At 42.0% G+C, this 22,540-nt stretch overlaps 2 protein-coding genes across 4 annotated transcripts in view; one reads left to right on the top strand and one right to left on the bottom strand.

The window, feature by feature from the left end:
- Window positions 1-9,181, top strand: part of UQCRC2 (ubiquinol-cytochrome c reductase core protein 2) — a 30,590-nt gene extending 21,409 nt beyond the window's left edge. The window contains exons 11-14 of the mRNA XM_060648747.3: window positions 869-949; window positions 3,406-3,482; window positions 7,446-7,599; window positions 8,919-9,181. Of these exons, the coding sequence (XP_060504730.1) occupies window positions 869-949; window positions 3,406-3,482; window positions 7,446-7,599; window positions 8,919-9,002 (396 nt within the window). The 3' untranslated portion in view covers window positions 9,003-9,181. The remainder of the gene's footprint in view (window positions 1-868; window positions 950-3,405; window positions 3,483-7,445; window positions 7,600-8,918) is intronic.
- PDZD9 (PDZ domain containing 9) lies at window positions 5,787-22,499 on the bottom strand. 3 transcript variants are annotated; one of them, XM_060648749.3, is made up of 5 exons: window positions 22,363-22,499; window positions 20,322-20,501; window positions 15,673-15,862; window positions 10,172-10,883; window positions 5,787-5,953 (listed from the first exon to the last, which is right to left on the bottom strand). In XM_060648749.3, the coding sequence occupies exons 1-4, from the start codon at window positions 22,391-22,393 to the stop codon at window positions 10,490-10,492; spliced, it is 795 nt and encodes a 264-aa protein (XP_060504732.1). In that variant the 5' UTR covers window positions 22,394-22,499; the 3' UTR covers window positions 5,787-5,953; window positions 10,172-10,489. The 3 variants fall into 3 exon arrangements, with proteins under 3 accessions (XP_060504732.1, XP_060504731.1, XP_060504733.1); XM_060648748.3 differs by lacking the exon at window positions 5,787-5,953 and adding an exon at window positions 8,007-8,224; XM_060648750.3 differs by lacking the exons at window positions 5,787-5,953; window positions 20,322-20,501 and adding an exon at window positions 8,007-8,224.
- Between the last annotated feature and the right edge of the window lie 41 nt (window positions 22,500-22,540).

The raw sequence follows: 22,540 nt of genomic DNA, 5'->3' as shown, positions 1-22,540 counted from the left end.
CACCGCCCCAGCTCCCTCCCACTAGTCCGTGTAGCACACACCACCTCTCCACCCTTCCTACCCTCTTCCGTGGGCCACTTGTCTACACTTAGCTCCGGAGAGCCCCTTCTGCTAGTCTTCCGGCGGTTTTCTGGGTTATTTAGGCAGATGTGGGTGGAATCTAAGCAGTCAGCAGGACGCGGTGAGCCCAGTGTCCTCCTATGCTGCCATCTTCCTCTATCCTGAAAGTCTGTATTTTTAATAACAGCTCAGGTGATCCTTACGTAATTTGTCTGCATAAACACTGGGAAACACTATACTAAGCACTCTTGTTCACCTTAAGGAGCTTACCCCTCTGCTCAGAGTGCAGATAGCAATACCCCTGTTATCTAGAGGCTCAACTTGTGGCTACCTTGGACAGCTAAATAACATCCACTAAGCAAACATTTTCCCCCAGTCCTTTGACTTTAGTCTGTAGGAGAAGTGTAGGTGAATTGATGAAAAAGAAGTCACAATAGCAGAAGGAAGAAAGCAAGTTTGTCTAATGCCAGAGCCCACAGTCTGTACCCCTCAGCCATACCGCATCTGTAATAATAATGTTCACACATGAATGTTTAACCTTTAATCATCAAAAGAAGGTTAGAAAGTACCCAGCAAAAAGTAAAGAAATAATCCATTTTAGAAAGATTTAAGTGAAAAAAGTTAAAACCATTATAGTTTTGAAAGAAGTAACCTGTATACAAAACACTGCAGTCATTAACAGAACTGGTTACATGAAATATTAATATATTTTGCTTATACTGTGAAGGTCCAAGTTTTTGTCTATTTGGGAAATTTTGCCCTGATTATCTGGTAAAAGGACATACAGTAAAATTTCATTATATTTCAGGTTTCCGCTTTTAATGCCAGTTACTCGGATTCTGGACTCTTTGGGATTTATACCATTTCACAGGCTGCTGCAGCTGGAGATGTAAGTTGCAGACTCACCAACTCTCACAAGTTTTTTTCTCCTCCATTAACATGTTTTTAGTAAAAATAGTGAGTGAGTGAATGCCATGACTTACCAGAGCTCCATATAGTGTAGTACCATTGAAGTGTGTCTGCAGTGGAAGGAACTTAAAAATGTATACTCGTGCTAGCAGGAAAGAGGGAAGAAGTGCCTCTTTCTTGGCTCTGTTTGGACAAATGACATTGAGTTGTCTCTTGGACATATGTATTGAGAACTCAGGTGAGGTCAAGGCCAAGATGTACATTTGGGAGTCCTCAGTATAGAGATTGTATTGAAGTGAGGGTTGTGTGTAAAAGACTGTAGGAAAAGAAAGCTGAAGCTCAAGTTTAGGGAAGTGCCACCAAGTAACTAAGGAAAATGGCCAAGAAAACAGGAAGAAAAAGAAGAGAACCTGGTATTTTTGGAGGCCAGAAAAGAGAGAATGATTAATATAATTTTGATCCACTGTGGGTTAACATCCATTTAGTTACCACAGGGAGCTCTAGTAGTTATAGCAAACTAGGACATCATTTGGCAATATTATCAGTTTTCACCAGACTGTTGGAAGTGAGCTAAAATTTATAGTGTTAGAGAATAAGTGAGAGGCATAGGCAAGTGGAGCTCAGACTTGCAGGGAAGTAAGTTGTAGTTTTGGAAGAGTTTACACACTGAAAGCAAAGAAAGATTGGAGCATATATAGGAGATAGGAAATTATAAATGGATCAGATCTGAAAAAGCAGGAGCAGATGGGATGTAGAGTACAAGTGGACATTTTAGCCTTGGACACAAAGACTGATGTTGGGAGAAGAGGATATCGAGAAGATGCAGAAGTTCATTCCTGATGAGGTAGGAGACGACATCATGTCTTATGAGAACGGAGAGGACACCTGGGCACTCAGTCACTTAAGCGTCCGACTTTGGCTCAGGTCATGATCTCATGGCTCGTGAGTTCGAGCCCCACGTCTCTCAGCACACAGCCCACTTTGTTTTTAAAAAAAAAAAAAAAAAAAAAAATTTTTTTTTTTTAATGTTTGTTTATTTTTGAGAGAGCGCGAGAACGCACACACAGGCAGGAGAGGGGCAGAGAGAGAGGGAGACACAGAATCTGAAGCAGGCTCCAGGCTCTGAGCTGTCAGGACAGAGCCTCATGCAGGGCTGAAACCCATGAACCGTGAGATCATGACCTGAGCTGAAGTTGGCCGCTTAACTGACTGAGCCACCCAGACACCCCACACAGAGCCCACTTTGGATCCTCTGGCCCCTTTTCTGCTCGCTCGCTCTCAAAAATAAACATACATTAAAAAAAAAATTAAAAAGAATAAGGGAGGAGAGTTTAAAGAAAAGAATGAGATTTGGGACAAATGAATGGCTAGATGCATGGAATGGGCCTCAGTGGTCGTGTAGATGCCTCCTTGAGATAGGAGACCACAAATTCATACTGTAGTTACGCATTTCCCTTATTACACATATGTTGCATATTACAGTCACTTCATAATCTTTCTTCAGTAGTATTCCTAATGGAGAAATGGAGGAGGCAGGTAGTAGGGTTGATCCAAGATTGGGAGCCTGCAAAGGAGGCAGGTTAGAAGTCTGGGCAGATGGCAAGAGAGTGGGGCACACTGGCAAGAGTAACTGTGACAGAGAAGTGAAGCAAAAGGACCTCATAGATTGAAAGTGGACAAATCAGGGAACTAAAGATCTTGATAAAGTGAAAGAAAGGGATAGTGTGATTAAAGGCTTAGGCCATGGGACTTGTAACTGGGGATTTCACAGAGCAAATTTAGGTCATGTCCAAATGCTGGGCGTGGCTGTAGAAATGGATAGCTAAAACACAGGGGAAATGAAGGTCCTAGTGTAGGTGATTAGGGATAGGTCAGTAACCCAGAATGGTGCCAAGGTCAGGATGGAGAAAATCATGGGCCAGGTGTATGAACTTACCCAACAAATATTTGCCGAACATGCACTCACATCACTGGAACTTGATTCCTTCTTGACTCCAGCATCCCAGGCATGGACAGGCTTTACAGATCAGCTGTACATGGATTACTACTTTCTTCTTAGTGAATAGTAAGGAATAGCAGTATTAATTGCATGACACTTTAATAAGAGTCTAGGGAAATTTGAAAGGTGTTTATTCTCTACAGGCAATTATAAATCTCTGTGTTTGCTTTTCCTGAACCACACTGGCATCCTCTGCACTCTGCCACTTTTTTAAGAAGCTTGGCTACTTGGCTATACTATAAATTGTACAAACAGCTGCTTTATGGAACACTAGAAGAATGAGGAACACATGGTGACAAGAATTCCAAATAGACACTGTGCTAGTTCCCTGGAACTAACGTTTCATCTTGTGTTTCTGCCTCAGTAGAGGAACATTTGATTGCTCAAGACACTTTGGCACTGATCAAAAATGACCAGCTTTTTCTTGTCTGTCCTAGGTTATCAAGGCTGCCTATAACCAAGTAAAAATGATTGCTCAAGGAAACCTTTCCGATACAGATGTCCTAGCTGCCAAGTAAGTTTCAATATTAAATGTGTGTTTTGTGTTTCAGTTATTTGAAAGTTGTATTTTTTTGAGTTATAACAATATTGTGACATGCACAAAAGAAATGAAAGGTAAAGTATTTAAAAGGAAAGGGAACAACCCACATCTACCACCCAAAGATGTAATTATTAACATTTTGCTTATTTTCTTGCCCATTTTTATACATTTTTAAACATAATTCTTATTATTGTATATATACTTATATAATAGCATGTTTATTGTAGAAATTTTAAAATAAGAAACAAAAACATTGAAAACAATCTCTCATTCTTTACCAGTGATTCCTCCTTTTTTTTTTTTAATTTTTTTTAATGTTTATTTATTATTGAGAGACAGACAGAGCATGAGCATGGCAGAGGCAGAGAGAGGAGGAGACACAGAATCCGAAGCAGGCTTCAGGCTCTGAGCTGTCAGCACAGAGCCCGACGCAGGGCTCTAGCTCACAAACTGCGAGATCGACTGAGCCGAAGTCGGACGCTTAACCCACTGAGCCACCAAGGCCCCCCCCTCCTTTTCTTAACATTATAATGTTTTCATTCAGATTACTAAAAATGTGTTAGGGGCGCCTGGGTGGCTCAGTCGGTTAAGCGTCCGACTTCAGCTCAGGTCACGATCTTGCGGTCCGTGAGTTCGAGCCCCTCGTCGGGCTCTGGGCTGATGGCTCAGAGCCTGGAGCCTGCTTCCGATTCTGTGTCTCCCTCTCTCTCTGCCCTTCCCCCGTTCATGCTCTGTCTCTCTCTGTCTCAAAAATAAATAAAACCTTAAAAAAAAAATTAAAAAAAAAAAAATGTGTTACAAACAGTATTAACTGGGGCATCAAAATATACTTGTTGGACATTTCCTACAGTTGGAAATTATAAACTATAAAAGATATCTTTGGGTTTGAAACATTTTTATTTCATATTACTTTCTTGGTATGGATTCCCAACTGGGTCGAGAGCTAAAAATACTATAACCGAAGTCTGTGTTAAAGTACATGTGTGTTTAAGTATTATTATTTGTATATTTCAAAGTCACAATGTAAAGAGGTCATACCCCTTTATAATCACACTATCAGTATATGAGAGTGCCTATTCTACCATAACCATTAGCAATTTTTTTTTTTTTTACCTCTTTACTGATTTGATAGACCAGAAAATACAATAGTGCCCCCTTATCCGTGGTTTAGCTTTCCAGTTACCTGCAGTCAGCCATAATCTAGAACCAGATAATCCCCCTCCTGACTTATTGTCAGAAAATCACAAGTAGTTGAACATTATGTCACAACACCTACGGCACTCACCTCACTTCATCCCATCACACAGGCATTTTGTCATCTCACATCATCACAAGAAGAAAGGAGAGTACAGGACAATAAAATATTTTTAAATGAGAGGGACAGACCATATTCACATAACTTTTATTATAGCATATTGTTATAATTGTTCTCTTTTATTAGTAGTTACTGTTAATCCCTCAGTGTGCCTGATTTATAAATTAAGGGGCACCTGAGTGGCTCATTTGGTTAAGTGTATGACTCTTGGTTTTGGCTCAGGTCATGATCTTACAGTTCATGAGTTCGAGCCTCGCATCAGGCTCCACACTAATAGCACAGAGACTACTTGGGATTGTCTTCTCTCTCTGCCCCTCCTCTACTCGCACTCTCTCAAAATAAACAAACTTTAAAAAAACACCTTCTAAAAAAATAAAAAATATACTTGTGTAAGTATAAGAAAAGCATAGGATGTGTAGGGTTTGGTACTGTGGTTTTAGGCATCCATTGGGGGTCTTGGAAAGTAATGCCCCACGGATAAAGGAGGATCTGATTAAAAGATGGAAATACCTGTCTCCTATTTGGTGATTTTTAAATTCCCATTGAAAGTGCCAGCAACACCCCTCAATATCTTCAGGGAGAGTCTCGAACAAATCAGCTTGTGTTTTCATACAGCAGTTTAAAACATTTATTTGATTCCACCCATTTAGGACAGTTCAAAATGGGACTCGTAAAACTCAAACTGTCTTCATGGTCATTTAATATGACCCACCAAGGAAGTATGACAGGGCAAATTACAACCCAGGAGGGAACAACTTCTCGGTCATTTCTGTTCCCATTAGTAGTAGTATTTCTGTTACACTGAGAACACTAAAAAATTGCATCTCTTGAATAAGTACAGTTTATTAAATATTACAAACATGGAACCAGGGATTGATTGATAGGATGCAATTCTACATGATTGTACTAGAAACAAAACACGATGAGAATAAACTGAAACACTGGATTTACTGAAGAAAAACTGATTTCAAATCTAATTTATTTCAGAAAATGTATTTCCTTAATGCCCCACAGTTTTTATAAGGTACAGCAACATGTAGAAAATGGAATTTCAGTTTTTAATGTCAATGTGTTTGTGTTCTGCCATTTTGATAGAGTTGATATTTTTCTTGTAAGGTTCTTAGTCTTTCTGTAGTGAAAGAGAGAAAGTAAGGCATTGCTGAAGGGACAAACTGATAATCTCTTGGTAAAGTTTATTGTAGCTAATTTTTTTTTTAAGTTTTTATTTAAACTCCAGTTAACATGCAGTATAATGTTAGTTTCAGGAGTATAATTTAGTGATTCAACAGGTGCCCTCCTTAATCCCCATCAACTGTTTCACCCATCCCCCTGCCCACTTCCCCTTCAGTAACCATCAGTTTGTTAATTTATTTTTATTTTTTTTAATGTTTGTTTATTTTTGAGAGACACAGTGTGAGTGGGGGAGAGAGAGAGGGAGACACAGACTCTGAAGCAGGCTCCAGGCTCTGAGCTGTCAGCACAGAGCCCGACATGGAGCTCGAACCCATGAAAACCGTGAGATCATGACCTGAGCTGAATGTTGGACACTTACTTAACCAACTGAGCCATCCAGGCACCCGTTAAAATCTTTAATTAAGCTGACATTGTGGTAAAACTGCTGCATTAAATTGTAATTATGTTTAAATGGTAGTCGTGTACAGAGTGCCAAAGGAGGATAGTTTGAGAGTTAAATTAAGTGTCTTAAGTGAACACCAGTTTCTTTGAGAGAATTATGAATTGGATTTTGTTTTATTTTGTATTGACGCTTTGTGCCCATATTTAAGCTGCAAGGACTGTAGAACCTATAATGACCTTTCCCACCTGCCTTCTCAATTATGCCCTACCCTGAGACAAATCTCAGTGTAGAAATGGTCCTGGGGGGCGGGGGGAAGATAGAGAATCAGCACACAGTATTCTGCTAAGTGAACAGCGTCTCAAGACCCCACATAGATATTCTCCCTTAATAGAAGTGCCTAAAATCATCACCAGAAAAGTATTAGGAGGCAAGAGTTACTTCACTAATCAAAACTTCACATTAAAATTAGTGTTGGGGCACCCGGGTGGCTCAGTCAGTCAAGTGTCTGACTTCAGCAAGTCATGATCTCGTGGTTGGTGAGTTTGAACCCCGCATTGAGCTCTGCACTGACCATGCGGAGTCTGCTTGGGATTCTGTCTCCCTCTCTCTCTGCTCCTCCCCCACTTGCACTCCTTTCTCTCTCAAAATAAACTTTTAAAAAATAAATAGTCTTAATAGTCTTAATGAGGGGTGCCTGGCTGGCTCACTCGGTGGAGCCTGCGACTCCAGATCTCAGGGTCATGAGTTTCAGCCCTACATTGGGCTTTAAGAAATAAAATAGTCTTAATGAGATACAAGCTCTAGTCTCAAATCAAAAGGCAGTCGTTGGGTTTTCAGTATAATCTTATATTGACAGCTTTCTAAATAGTAATGTAAATAAAAACATAATTGATGAACTAAAGAAATGGAATGCAGCTGTTCAGCACTGTAAGATTTCAAAGCTGTTAATTTGTGTACTTACCAAAACATGTTTGAGTTTGAGTTTAAAATTGTCTCGCTCTTATAAGACTGGCTTCTGCTTAGTTACATATTTTTTACTGGACAGGAACAAGCTGAAAGCTGGCTACCTAATGTCAGTGGAGTCTTCTGAGGAGTTCCTGGATGAAGTCGGGTCCCAGGCTCTGGTTGCTGGTTCATACACACCACCAGCCACAGTCCTTCAGCAGATTGACTCCGTAGCAGACACAGATGTTGTAAATGTAAGCAAATGAAAACTTATGATTTAACATCAAACAATTTGACCTCGACCCAATTTCAGAAGGAATGCATAAGTTCCCTTGGGCTATATATGTCACTGTCCTGCTGTTTGGTGCCTGTCCACCTGGTGTGGAGGTAGGAGGGCTCATTACCATCACGTCTGTAAATGGCTCATCAACTTGGGGTGTATGTGTCTTCCTCATTCAACTAAATTACCAATAGGTTAAACCATTTTAAATTCTTAGAGGTCAAGAAGAGTTGAATTATTGGTAATTTCATGTGATTCAACCTAATAGTTGAGTTCGGTGTTTGTTCTCCTCTCAAGAAATAAACTGTCGTGCCAATCCCGCACGATCCAGGATCTCAGGATTTTTGTTCATCTTCTCAGCAGGAGACATTCTGCTATTGCTTTTTGTTTTTTTTCCACATATATTATTGTGAGACTGAATTGTTTTAAGGGCCAGAACCGTATCTCATACCTTTTTGTACTCTCTACTATGCCTAACAAATACATGAACTACAGAACAAATCCACAATCAGTGGGTTTTCCCAGTTTTTTCCACATGAAAAATGTCGACTCCTCTTGCATTGTAGAGGTCTCCACCATCTTCTCCCCAACAGCTCCACCTTAATGTAGGGACAATGAGCATAGAAAAAAAAGAAACAGGGTATTTTAAGGTCGTAACTTTGACTTGATTTCACTTCGCCCCGAAGTTTATCATTCCATACCCTTCCAAATGGCTCTCCTTTACTATACTGTTGCTGTGGGAGTCCCAGCCCAGCTGCCTGTGCCTGAGACAGCATGGGGGACTGCTACTCACGGTAGTACATCTGACCTCATCGGCCAGCCTTTTTGCTTCAAATAGTGGCATAAAGGAAACAGATAAAAGTTTGACTTTTATGTTGACAGTTGGTGTATTTTTATCGACTCAGACTATTTGCCATCGCAATACAGAAACAGTAAAGTACTGCCCTGCCTGAGGCTGACTCTGCCCTATTTTGCAATGTCAGTGAGGTTTTCCCTATCCCCCTTTTTACCAGCTACCCTCATGTCTGGAGCACCACACTTGCTCAGTCACATGTAATGAGGGAACATTCAAAGGGACAGCGGAGCTTTGCTTCCTACATTGTCACAAATTAAAATAACGTACCAGCCCTCTCCTGTAGTTAATCTCACAAGAGGCTAGTACAGAATTGCTGGTTCAGGATGCCCTGTCCATAAACTCTTGAAATAACAAAATAGATAAGTTTATCTACTGCATAATACATTTTCTTATTTCTGTTAATTTTTTCTGTCATTTGTTTGTTTGTTTACTTCAAGGCTGCAAAGAAGTTTGTTTCTGGCCGGAAGTCAATGGCAGCAAGTGGAAATCTGGGGCACACACCTTTCGTTGATGAGTTGTAAATTCTGAAACAGGAAAGAGCTGAACATTTTCTCAGCCCAGAGCAGCAAACACGTGAAAGTCAAAAATCTCTAATAAAACATATATCTTTTTTTTTCCCCCAATAAGGTGAAATGTCTTAAAGCATAAATAAATTGTTCCCAGCTGACTTAAAGTCAATGAAACATTCTGTTGAAATGTTTTTCTCATGTCTTGGCTATCAGTTAATCAAGTACTTATTATATGCTGAGGTCTTTGTTTTAGATGCTGCAAAGGAGAGAACAGGAATCTAAAAGTATAGAAGCTCAGAAACTAGTAAGATTATTATCGATGACTTAAAAAAATTTTTTTTTTAGTATTTATTTTTTTTTTTTTTTTAATTTTTTTTTCAACGTTTTTTATTTATTTTTGGGACAGAGAGAGACAGAGCATGAACGGGGGAGGGGCAGAGAGAGAGGGAGACACAGAATCAGAAACAGGCTCCAGGCTCCGAGCCATCAGCCCAGAGCCTGACGCGGGGCTCGAACTCACGGACCGCGAGATCGTGACCTGGCTGAAGTCGGATGCTTAACCGACTGCGCCACCCAGGCGCCCCTAGTGTTTATTTTTGAGACAATGCAAGAGACCGAGTGCAAGCAGCGGAGGGGTAGACAGAGGGAGACACAGAATCTGAAGCGGGCTGCAGGCTCTGAGCTGTCAGCCCAGAGCCCGATGCGGGGCTTGAACTCACGAACCATGAGATCATGACCTGAGCTGAAGTCGGACGCCTAACCGGCTGAGCCACTCAGGCACTCCTTTTATCGATGGCTTTTAAAGATAAAGCCAGTTTAAAAATCTGTCCTTTTGGGTCAAAACAATTAAATGGTCTGAGTTTTACCCCCTTTCTTTACTGCCTTTCTTGCAGTATAGTTATTTCTGAAAAATCTAAATTCCCTGTTAGTCATATCTTATATTCCCACTGCATCATTTTATGTCTGATTTATCTTCACTGTGTGACAGAGTTTTGTTTCTCATCTTTTCCCTCTTCCTCATCTGTTCCCATTCTGTTTCTTAGGGCTGAAGGGGGGGAGGGGGGATGGAACTTTATGTGCACAACTAGCCAGAAAATATATCTCTTACTTATTTTAAGTAGGGCATTTGAAGTTTGCAAAACAAGAGAAGCTAACTGTCTAAGTAAAAATGTGGCACTTACCTTAAAAATTGAAATTCTCTCTATGTTCATACATTCTGGTCCTGGGTTCCTCTGCCGCATTTTGTAAAAGATGAGATGTTCTTCTCAGAAGGGAGTGTGTTAATGATGTTGCTATTTTGGGAATAAGGTGGTGAGGCCTGTCTGACCCCAGGGAAGTCTTTGGATTATCACATTGAAGAATGTCTCTGACGGCATCAGAATGCACTTGTGAAAGAATGGGTAAGTCTGCACATATTCCTCCTGTAAGTATAGCAAACCTGTGCATAGCAATGCACAAAAATTAGATTCTCATGTGATCACCAGTTTGCAGACTGCTGCCTAAGCAACTTTGGATACAGGTTGACCCCTGCCCTTTTCAACTTGGGCAAAGTCTTCTAGCCAAAATGCATCTGAGGTAGAGGAGGCTGTGGATGAGGAAGAGCTTTGGTTGTCTCGCTTCACCATTGTCCAGTATGGAGAAGGGGGCCTCACTTCTCTCTTGGGATCTCTGTGAATCACCACATCAGCATTAATGCCTTTTCCTACACTAATAGTACGGTTCTTCTTTTTGTAGCCATGCCATTCTCTGGAGATAGACATTGGTCTCCTTGCAGAGTGATGCTCACTGGACTTTGAATATTTATAATACTTAAGTTTTTTATCTGAAACTACATCTTCACCGTCATCACTGCTTGCCAAAGGGTCTTTTGCCTGCTCAGTTTTCTTTGTTGTGCTGAAATGAAAAAAAAAAAAATAGTGAAAGACATGTATTCTTCATGTCTGCATATTCATTGTCCCCTAACAAGATGTCTTGTAACCTGCTTTGGTTCATCAAAGAAAGGATATAATTTAGCTTTAGCACTTTGTGTTATTGAAGTTTTTCTCTCCAAAACTGTCTTTAAATTTGTTTCCACTCCTAAATGTAAATCAGATTCTGCCTTAAGTTTTTTCACATCACTTTCAAAAGTTTGAAAATAACTTGAGTCAGACTACTGACCAGAATATTAGCAGGTTTTAAGGTGTGGGTTAATTTCATTCCAGAATGACAGGTCAACCTGGCCATCTCCTCCACAGAACTCTTCTCATGGGTCACATGGGGTCAGTAATAACAGTGTCTTACCGATTTCCAAGGTATTCAGGAACTAGTGGACCTCTAAGTACACTAGTTATCGGGAAATTTTTGAGCCTTCTTTTTTTCTCCTGACAACCATCATTTGCCTCTCTTTTGGGTTTACAAATGTGTATTTATACAACACCCTCTACATCCAGATGTGTCTCATTCACTATTCCACTTCTCTGTTGCTGTCCAAAAGCTTTTAAAGATTTTTTTTGTTACCTGCCCCAACTATTGGCTTTCTTGAGAGGTTGTATGGAGGTTTTTAGCAGAGGAAAGCAGCTACTCATATACCCTTGACTGAAGAACCGGTCGTCTTCAACTGAGCATGCAGCTTCAGAAGGGATGCATGTGGAGGGGTGAGGGAGGAAGGGGACACCTGGTGATCAATGGAGTGACAGATGTTGCAGCCAGATCACCCTCACATCCCTGACTATTAGCTTTCTTGGTTGTTGAAACTTGGCCAATGCTTGCCTGCTATCATCTACAGTTCTCTTGAACTTTTCTAACATCTACATACCTGAGCCTGCCATTACTTTCCTGAACAAATGCTGTTACCTCCTCCCCCTCATCCTGGTGCTGTTGCCCAGCAAATCCGTTCTTAGATTTTAACATTCATTTAACAAAGATCTTTGTGATTATAGACCTTTGGTACATCTGTCCTGCTAAAAGGAAATATGAAGTTGTTTTCTTCGCCACCCCCCAATCTTTTAGACTTGGCTTGCATGATCACTAATATTCTTGCAGGTGTGACCGTTGTACTTGCTCCCAAAACTTCGAACAGCTTTTCTGAAAGTTTCTCTCTTATAATAAACAGTTAGTAACTGAGCCACTAGTCTTACTGTGTGATTTTCCTTCATCCTTGATTTAGTGCTGTGCAAGGAGGTTCAGAAGACCTCAGGACTAGAACAGGTTGCCTTCAGACATGCCTAGGACTTCCTGAACAGCACGTGAATGAAAACAAAATCCAGGTTACTTTTTTTTTTTTTTTCAGACTGCAAAGAATATCTTTTGTAACTCTGTATTAGGTAACTATAAAGGACAGGTAGTAGGGTCAGATTCTTATTAAACTGAAGTAAGATTATAAAGCCACAAACGAGCAGAAGTCAGAGTTAATTACAAACAGTTTTCTATCACTGGACCTGCCCAGAGCATTATGTGGAATATTTTCCAATGGGCACACAGTACCATTTACTCATGAAAAAGATCATACCAGCTTTGTGTAAGATGCCTTTTCTTTCCCTTTGTGCTCCTTCTCTGTCCTTTCCACATAAATTACTAAAGTGCCTTAGATATAAGCACTTTGTTTCAAATTAAGAAAGGGATTTAGAAAGTGGTTGGTATTGTTCTTAAGTCCTGTGGGCTTTAGTCTCATACTTGAGTTGTGCTATTTCTGTGTTTCCTCCTTATTTTGAATGGTCGGTCTGTCGTTCTTAGATTTTAAAATTCTGTATCTCAAGCTCTGAACAATTAAAATGTGAACAACATAGTCGTTCTATAAATAAGTAATTAAGAACTCAGCCTTGAGAGCTGCACTCCCCAGTACAGGGCCCACCAGCTAGGTATGGCAGCTAAATTTGAATTGATTAAACTTGAATAAAACTTAAAATTCTTCAGTTGCAAATCCTCACATTTGAGGCTCTTAATAGCCACATGTAGCCCGTGGCTACCACATCAGAACAGATCAAGAACATTTACACCATTGCAGTAAGTTCTTGGATATTGTTGCTCTAGAGACAGATCTAGTCACTCTTAGTCCTGTGACCACTGGCAAGTTTACACACACCTCTCTTGGCCTCAGTTTTCTTATGTAACCATGATAATAAAAAGAATTAACCTGAGGATTAAATGGCATAATACTTGTAAAGCAGTGTCCACCACATAGTAAGCAATGAATAAGTGTTCACTGTTATCATTAATGATTTTTAACTGTCATGATTGGTTTGGTTATTGGGGGAAAAACTTGTCCCTAATTTGTGTCTGATCTAAGGGGACAGCTGGTACCCAGCTCTGGTCCACTGTCACCATGTGAGGACACAAGCCCATCTTCTAATTTTTTAGGAGAAACCAGAGATACAGATAATTTCCATGGAATCTTAGATATGTAAATTTGGCAACTAATGCAAATATTTTTTATTTAAAAATTTTGAAATATACAAAAAAATTAAAAAAAGAAACCTAGTTAAATGAAAAAACTTACAAACACTTTGCTAGCCCTTGGAAAAGCCCCTCCGTATCCTTCCTTCTCTCTACAGTCACTGCTCTTCCGGCTTTTTAAAATGCTGTGGGAGACTAGCAAAGCACATCTGTTGACCATATCAGTCCCTTGGACCAAAAGTTGGAATATCTGAAGTAATGTCTATCCAGTGTGGACCATTTTTTAGTCCTTAGTAAAGTTCCTAGCCAGCTTTCCCTGAGCCCATCCCAATAACCAAAGATACACAGCTGTAACAACTAGTGCTCAGAAATCTGTCAAATTAATAAGGACCACTCTTGCATCAGAGCACTGAACTTGTCACTGAAGGAGAAGGATCTCATGTTCTACATGTCTTCATGTTCTACACAACTTCCTCACATATCTGATCCTCAGAGGAGTCTCTGGTACTCCTGTGTTACAGATAAACAAGCTCTCAGAGATTAAGCGATTTGCCTGAGCTTCAAAGCTGGATTTTAATTTTCATTCACTCTGAATAAATGAGCCCTCAGCCACGTGAAAGTCCTGTGGTAGATTTAGCCTAACAACGCAGACTTAGTCCTTGCCTTCAGTTTACGTTCTCCCAGGGCAACATAGTAAACAATAGATTGTACAGATTACTTCATTGAAATTAGGATAAATGCTGTGAAGGAGATACACAGCTTTCTCTGAAAGCATATGACAGATGGACCAGACAGTGTTTTAACACTTCCTAACTTGAAGGCCCCTTGGAAAAATTTTGCACCATGAGCCTTCAACAGTGAGTAATGACAGAGTCCTAGGCATGTTGTACACAGAGAAGGGCAAGTAAAGTCCGAGGCAAAGAAACATAAGACAAAGAAGCTGAGAGGCAAAGTGGACTAGAGAGGGAAGAGGACAGCAGTATGTGGTGAGGCTGTGGGATACAGACCCAGCCACATGCAGTAGCATAGACCAGTGTAAGGGTTTGGGCATTTATCCTGAGAACAGGAGGTCTAAAAAGATTTTCAGCAGGGAACACGTCACATTCAGATTTGCACTGTAAAAGGATTGTTCTGTGTAGCAAATGAATAGGGGAAGAGAGTAGACGGTGGCTCTGACTGGGGTGATGATAGTGGCCAGAGAGAGAGATGGACAAATGTGAGAGAGAGTCGGAAGATAAAATGACAAGTTTTGTGATTATATGGGGTGGAAACAAGGGAGATGGAGAAATCTAGCATAGCCTCTAAATTTCTGACTTGTTCAACTAGGCAAATGCTCCCCCAGTAAGATAGGACCACCCCAAGGAGATAAGCAGTTAGCTGGCTCTTGATCTTTAGGCATAACGAGTGTGAGGGGTTTGTGATACATCCAAATGAAGCCACCAAGTGGGAGAGAGAAAGGGTTTAAATATACAAGTTTGAAGATCGTACAATTTGAAAATCAGTCCTGTAGGGAGAGGGACGGAAACCACAGGCATCAGTGAGGGTGCCCAGGAAATTGAGAGAAGAAAGCCAAAGATTGAGCGCTGGGGAACTCCAAGGCTGAAGCCTGGGGAAGACGTTTCAACAGAAGAGGGGGTGGGAGTTGTACAGTGTCGAATGTTGCTCAGGAGCCACACACAGTGACGACTTGAGAAGAGTCTACTGGAATCAACCTGAGGGCTGTGAGTGGCCCTGCAAAGAGGCCTCTTGGACAAGTGAAGACAGCAAAGCCTGGACTGAGATTGGGGGAGAGCTCCTGGGAAATCATCTCCTGGGGAAATGGCCACATCTGATACAGCTCTTCACGCACGTTTGGAGCCAAAGGGATAGGACTGTGGCCGGCGGCACGGAGAGGGCAGCAGAGTCAAGGTGGGGTTTGTAAAGAGGCAGAGGCCCCAAAAGCCTTACATGTTATTGAGAAGGATCCACAGAAAAGCTGAATGTGCAGGAGACAAATGAGGGCGTGGGATCCACAGCACGTTTGAGGCTGACTCTGGACAAAGGGACACATTGCAGGTAGATTTGGAGGCCGAGCTCCCATTAGATGGTTCTCTCTCTCTCTCTCTCTTTTTTTTTTTTTTTTTTTTTTTTTTTAGCTCCAGATTCAAGGCTCTTGCCTCTATCGATCTGCCTCACATTAGGTCCTACAGATTGTACTTCTCCAGGATTTAAAAACCCACTAAATTACTGCAGTGGTTTCACCAAGACCACGTGCTTCACAGGCTCTGGGGAACAGTAGCACAACAAAGTTTTCCTAAAATGAACGACTTACCGTATTACCGGGAATTTGGTCTCAGGGATTAAATCATATATTTCTTGCCATTCTTGGGGTATGTCAATAAAATCTCGGTAAATCTTGATTTGTAGCACTGTTCCTATGGTGATGTGTTGCAAAAGTTTTAAAAATTCTCGAAGAGTATATCCTAACACATTGGCATGGCCAACACTAATCAGAACATCACCTGAAGAAGGAAAGAAATTATCAGTAAAATTAAGAAAATGGGTCATTGGGCTCATACCACTTCTGGCTGCACTGTGAGGTATTCCATTTTACGAGTTCAACCAGACTCCAGCCTTTATTTAATAAAAGTGACCAACTAGGTGACATGAGTGTCCTTCGCATAATGAATGCATGCAAGATGTTTCTTAATAGCGGTGAAGAAGATATTATATCATGTTTTTATGGTATTTCTTTAGTCCTTGGTGTGAAAGAGGCTAAAAATCGTTTATAATCTGAACCATCCTTTAGGATTCTAAAAATGTTTGTTTCGAGTAAAATGAATAGTCATTATTATTAAAAAAAAACCACTTACACTAAGTGAGTAAATGACCTACTTGCTATTGTACCTGCCTGGCAATTTCCAGTGCCCTCCACTCTATTAACATAAAGCCCTTCTGGGGCGCCTGGGTGGCTCAGTCGGTTAAGTGTCCAACTTCGGCTCAGGTCATGATCTTGCGGTTCGTGAGTTAAAGCCCCGCGTCAGGCTCTGTGCTGATGGCTCAGAGCCTGGAGCCTGTTTCAGATTCTGTGTCTCCCTCTCTCTCTGACCCTCCCCCGTTCATGCTCTGTCTCTCTCTGTCTCAAAAATAAATAAACATTAAAAAAAAATTTAACATAAAGCCCTTCATTTTAATTTTCTGCCTTGTGCGGTATTAGTTGAGCAAGTAATTCTGCATGAAACAATGGACATTTAGCATGCTTTAATTAAGCTTAAGATGTGTATATAGAGAGTATGTTGGATAAAGGGATTTGAAAGCTAGACTGCCTACTTCAGGGCATTGCTGGACAGGAAGGGAAGTGTGATGGTCAACCATAGAGCTTCTGATCTCCTGGCAAGTGGGAAGAAAACCACATCTTGACAGCAAGTCCCTGGACCCCCTAAGTGCATATCTTTGTCCACCTCCCTGCCGCCAGCACCTAGGGCATGGACATGTAAACTAGATCCAGCCACTGGGCACTCCCACCTGGGTCACTGAACCTGGGCAGGAGATGCAGCTGGGTGATGGAAGCACCCGGTTTCCAGGGGTAGTTATATATGGCCCCGCGTTCTGTCATCATTTTCCAAGCCTGGTTCTCCAGCCTTTCTGGCAGTTCTGTTAGACTCAATGTTCTAAGTTCAGTGCCTTCACAGGCACTGTTTTCGATTGCTTGCAGTGAAGAATCCTGACTAATGCAAGGATATTCAGCAAGAGAGGAAGGAATACAAAGAAATTACTTCTTAAGGGCTCACATTAGGTAAAATCTTAGTCTTCAGATCTTACTAGAACTAACAGCCTGCCAAATGGTAATGGAGACTTTATCACTAACACTGGATAAAGGGACTCCAATCAAGTCCCAAAGGATGTGTTCATTTCTCTGTGCGTGAGAAGCTAGGGACCTCTCAGTTACCTTCATTCCCAGACAGCAGAAGCCTAACCTCCAAGGAGGAGAGAGGATGCAGTACCTTCTGTGATACTACACCCCACTGTGCTGTAGTTGGGAATTAATGCTGATCTCAAAGGAAGGCTCCAAGGACAAACTTTCATGGTGCTAGATCCTATCAGAAACTTCAGTTTAAAAAGAACTTAAGTTTAAAAGTACTGAAGAAAATGAATACTTGGAAGGGTGAAGAAAAACCTGCTTTGGTCTTACAAAGTAGCTGATGATAAAACCAGCCTAGGATCTGCAGCTAACTTCAGAATGAAACAAGCTTCTCCCAGCCACCTGCAGAGTGTGCCATCTGAAACAGCTGTTCATTCTACAGAGGTTAATTACAATGGCAAAACAAAACCAAACACCTCACTGGATGAGTTTACGTGCCTGATGTTAAAAGGAACGTTTATAGCTGAAAGCTATGGCTTGGCATTCTGCTTAATTACGTTGTTGAAGGATGTTTTTTATCAAGAGGGCAGAAAATAAACAGCTTAATTCCCTGACCATCCTGACTGTAAACCAAAGGTATCATTGTATGAATGTGATTACTCTGACAATAGATATTAACATTGCCCTTCATAAAGAAACATCAATCTGGTATTTATGAATACCAACCCCATTAAACTTTTTTTTTTCTGTTTTAATGGGCTGTAGGAACCACATTATTATAAACCTTGTCTCGATTACCTATATTAAATCAACTTTGCAGCAGCCAAGCCACTACTGAAAAATAAATTTTTATTTATTTTTCTCCATCTCTCCCGACAAGGCTCTGAGTTCCACAAGCTCCAGGTGGCTAGAGACCACATCTGTTTGGCTTACCATTATGCCCTCCTGCCTAGCAGGACACCTGCACACAGTAGGCATTCAGGAAACGCTTATTGAATGAATGTGACCAGTATATGACTTGTATTTACCTTCAAAGCTATACTATTTCTTAAGACTCTAGATATCAGTGTATTTAAAGGCATATTGGCCAAAAGGAATTTAAATTCAGCCAGAATAAACAAACACTAAACTAAACTAGCAAATTCAATAGGAAATGAAACCCAATTTGAAACACCAGAAGAGAAAAATGTAAAACACGTGGATGAGAAATAATGGGGCTGGGAGGTAACAGGGTCGAAGAAATAGCAGGTCTGTGGGACTATCACCTCTGAAGATCTCATTCATTGTTAAAAGGACTGAATTCTGGTCTTTGAAACCAAGAACCTGAGGAGAACTGACTGACCCATCATGAAGAGATTTGGGACTCTGGACTCTCTCCGGTACTGAAATCCCACTTCCAGTCAAAAGTGTGGGCTCTCTAGACATGGGTTCAAGTCCCAGCTCTGCCCACCCACTTAGCTCTGTGTATTGACCAAGTTACTACACCTCCAACCCTCTACATTGTGTTATCGACCTTCCAGGAGTTTGTAAAGACTAAATTAGATAATAGATGTGGAAACACCTTGCACAATGCCAGTGACAAACATTTATTATTCATTTACTAATGCACAGACATAATATGTGCCAGCATTAAAGGTAAATCCTGGATTTAAAAGATGAATTCAAGACTGCCTCTGACCTCCAGGAGCCCACTAACCGTGGCCACACCATGAGGTTCTGTTTCCTGTGCATAAAAGCACACTCCTGTCCCACTCCAGCGAGTGTGTGCTCTGGTTATGAATCAGCTTCTGTTGCGTGACCCCAGAGAAACTGAGGAAAAGCTCATGGGAAACTGTGCTGGACCTGTCTCCCTGGCGCTTTGTTCCCCAGCACCAAGCACTGCCATTTGGAGAGAATGTTTTGGATTATAAGGTGGGGGCAAACTTTCATAATGGCATCATTTATCTATTTACTTCTTTAATCCCCTGCTTCTAACACAAGCTGCGGTTAGAATCACCTGAGGAGCTTTTAAATCATGAACTGCCCTGTCCCCAGCCCCCTATCAATTGAATCAGAACCTCTGGGGAGATGGGGCCTAGGCATCTCAGTTTTAAAAGCTCCCAAGGTGATTCTAGGAAGTAGCATTATAAATCAGTAATTTAATCCACTGGGGCTCCTGTACCACAATCATTTTTTATTTAAAGAAAAAAAGAAAGAAAAGCCACAAGTCAGGAAACTCTCTAAGAACAGCCTAAGAGAAATGATTGCCAGTATTTCCATAGAACTGTCGTTTTCAAAGCACTTTCATAAAATTTATCTCTCCAAATCCTAGCAACCTCTGAGGAAGGTAGCTGTTATCCCAATTTAGACATGAGGTGACTGAGGCCTAGAAGGTTAAATGACTGCCCAAGGTCACAGAACTAGAAAGTGACAGAGCCTGGGCCTGACTGAATTCAGGCCCAGCTAAAACCAGATGATTCTTGTTTCTCACCACCTTACCATCCCATTGTGCCTCCCTGACTACTGAGCACAGCCCTAGAACTGGAGCAGACACTGGAAAACACATCTTGAACTGGATGGAAAATTCATTCTCCCAAAGACAAGAGAAGCAGGGCAGTGTTGATCAAAGGCCTTGGGCTCTGAAGTCTAACAGAGAGGGTTCAAATCCCTGATCCCTGGTGTGACAATGGGCAATTTACTAAATATCTGACTCCTTATCTATAAGGTGGTTTAATGCAGAATCTACCTCAGGATTGTCAGGAGGATGAAATGAGATCATGCTTCTAAACATTAACGATGATTAATACTGCCTACCTAGAAGAAGAAAAGTCCACAGAGAGGCATAAACTCTGGAATGACACTATCCCACTTGCCAGAGCGGGGTGAACCTAGACAAGGAACTCAATCTCTGTGCCTCAGTTTCCTCCCCTGTGAAAGGGGGATGACAATAGTTCCTACCTAGAGACTTACTGTAAGAATTCAGTGAAAAAATAAAACAGCAAGGGTTATTAAAGTGCTAGCAACCTGCTGGCCCACAGAAAGCTCTCAAACAATGTCATCATCATTATTATGGTTACACTAAAACCTATTAACTGGGGTCTCCCCAAGGGCAGATGGGGGCAGGGGGGAACCACAGTCACCTGGCTGGAGTTTTCCATCCGTGGCTGCAGCCCCCGTCCTGATGAGGTGGGTGATCTGGAGGTAGGGCCCATTCTGGATGATGATCAGGCCTAAGCCCAGGTTGCCCACAGTGAGTTTGGTCTGCTGAGTTTTGCTCAAGTTGTGTATGGATGACTTGACATTGAAGCCAACGTTTTTGCCTAATATAAAGAGGGGGACATTTTTTAGTCCTTCGCCTGGACAGCAGCATGACAGTATCACTGGGGTTCTAAAGCCAGATCCCTGGGGCAGTTCCTCAACCTATTTATTTCTCAGTTTCCTCATCAGTAAAGTGAGGACAGTACGTGTCTAGCTTGGAGACTTGTTATGAGAATAAATGAGACAGAGGGCTTTGCACAGTGCCTGGCACCTGCTGAGTGCTTAATTAATGTCAGTTATTATGTATTCACTTGACAAATGTTTCTTGATGCAGGCAGTGTGCTAAGAAATAGTTTCTTGCCCTTATGGATCCTCCAGCTTAGTGGAAGAGACAGATACTAATCAGTCACATAAATAGATGTTGAATAACAAACTGTAACACATGCTATGAAGGAAAAATACAGAGAGCTCTGAGGAGGACTGCCAGGAGGCCAAGGTATCCTGCGGGAAAGGCAGTTCAGGCTTCATACAGAAGGCAAAATTTGAATCGAGGTCAAAAAGACCAACAGGAAATCTTGAGACAAAGGAGGGTGGGAGGGAGCAAACTGGATTGAGGCTGTAAGGAAAGAACAGAGATGCACTGGAGCACTCGTGAGGAGCAAAGTCACAGCCGACTGGCGTGGCCTCACAGGCTTACCTCGCTGGAAAAGCTTAGGAGCAGGTTAAGCGGGACCCTGTAACATTTGTAAAACAAACAAATGAACCCGGCTGGCTGCTGTGCGGGGCACAGACTGCGGGATCCAGAGTGGATGTGGGAAATCGAAATGTTACTGGAGTCACCCAAGCATGACATGGCAATGTCAGTGGAAATGGTAGCGAAAGATCATTTGGGAGGAAAATCCGGGAAAATGGGTGGTGGTGGAAGGGTGCCGAAGTATGTTTTCTCCAGAACTGATTCTCACAAGAAAAGTTTCAAAGACTATGGAGTGATTTAAAACAAGTTACTTTCCTAAGAGGAAGCTTCTCAGAAGACTCATTTTCAGTACACAGGAAGTTTCTGGGGACATTTGTTTTCAGCAGCTCTTCCTGAAGGACAAGTGACAGGCCTTTGCAAAATCCATGTGACTGTGGTGTTTTGGGGGGGCCCAAGAGGCCTGCTGAGGGAGGGGTGCCCCCTGTTCCCCCACCCCCAGGTTCATGACCCTTCCCTGTAAGCAAGTGTCCTTGCTGTCTCCAACCTCACCTTCCCCCAAACCGCAGAGACTCTATAGAAAGTAAAGTAACCCAGTATAAAGAAGGTACCACATTCGGAGATTTTTCAGGATTCTGGGAGCCATTTGGAGCAGGTCAGACCCTCCTTCAGCCTCTAGCTCCTGAGCATACAGAGAAGTGGCATCTCAGGCAAGGTCTGAGTTCCAACCTCAGCTTGCTACTTCATTGTGCTTAGGATAAAATAATCTATACGAGACCCAGTCTCAAAAGACAGCAGGGTTAAGGGAAAGAAGGCAGACTCAAAAGACTCCATACCACACGATTCCACTTTTATGACACTCTCCGTGGAAAGGGCAAAACTATAGAAACAGATCAGGAGTGTCAGGCACTGAAGTGCAGGCTGGTGGCAAAGAGGAGCAAAGTAATTTGGGGATGGGGGAGGGAGCGTGTGTGGGAGGGAAACTTCCACATCTTGATGGTGGTGGTGGTTATATGTGAGTATTCATTGGTCAAAACTCAGAGCTATACACTAAAAATGGGCGGGGGGGGGGGGGGGGAGGCTCTTACTGTATGTAAATTATAGTTTGGTAAACAAATGATGGCGAGGGGCTAACTCCCAGGCCAAGAGGGTGACGTTCCCATTTTACAGGGGAGGCAAAGTAATGAAGGCTTTGTCTCCAGGGCGTCTCCCTCTCCCCACTCCCCAGTTACCTTTTTTGCTTTTATGGGCGGCCTTCTCCATGGCCCCAGGAGGGCAGACCGCTCAGGAGGGGCCTCCTGGAGCCCAAGCTGGAGTGGGTCCAACTGCCAACTGTTTCGAACCCGCGAGGAGGGGGCGCACAGCGGGCTGGCCGCCGGCGACGGGGGGGGGGGGGACCCCGGGCGGCAA

This window comes from Panthera onca, chromosome E3 (genome assembly GCF_046562875.1).
Source record: "Panthera onca isolate mPanOnc1 chromosome E3, mPanOnc1 haplotype 2, whole genome shotgun sequence".
Taxonomy (NCBI): domain Eukaryota; kingdom Metazoa; phylum Chordata; class Mammalia; order Carnivora; family Felidae; genus Panthera; species Panthera onca.
This window is presented reverse-complemented; position numbering and strand designations above follow the sequence as displayed.

Bases quoted from the DNA above. Each gene is read 5' to 3' on its own strand.
- PDZD9 (XM_060648749.3), bottom strand. From the start codon at position 22,393: ATGGAGAAGGCCGCCCATAAAAGCAAAAAAG. The intron at 20,502-22,362 runs GTAACTGGGGAG...TCTTTATATTAG, and splicing joins CGCCCATAAAAGCAAAAAAG to GCAAAAACGTTGGCTTCAAT. The intron at 10,884-15,672 runs GTAAGTCGTTCA...TTTTCATTTCAG, and splicing joins ACCAAATTCCCGGTAATACG to CACAACAAAGAAAACTGAGC.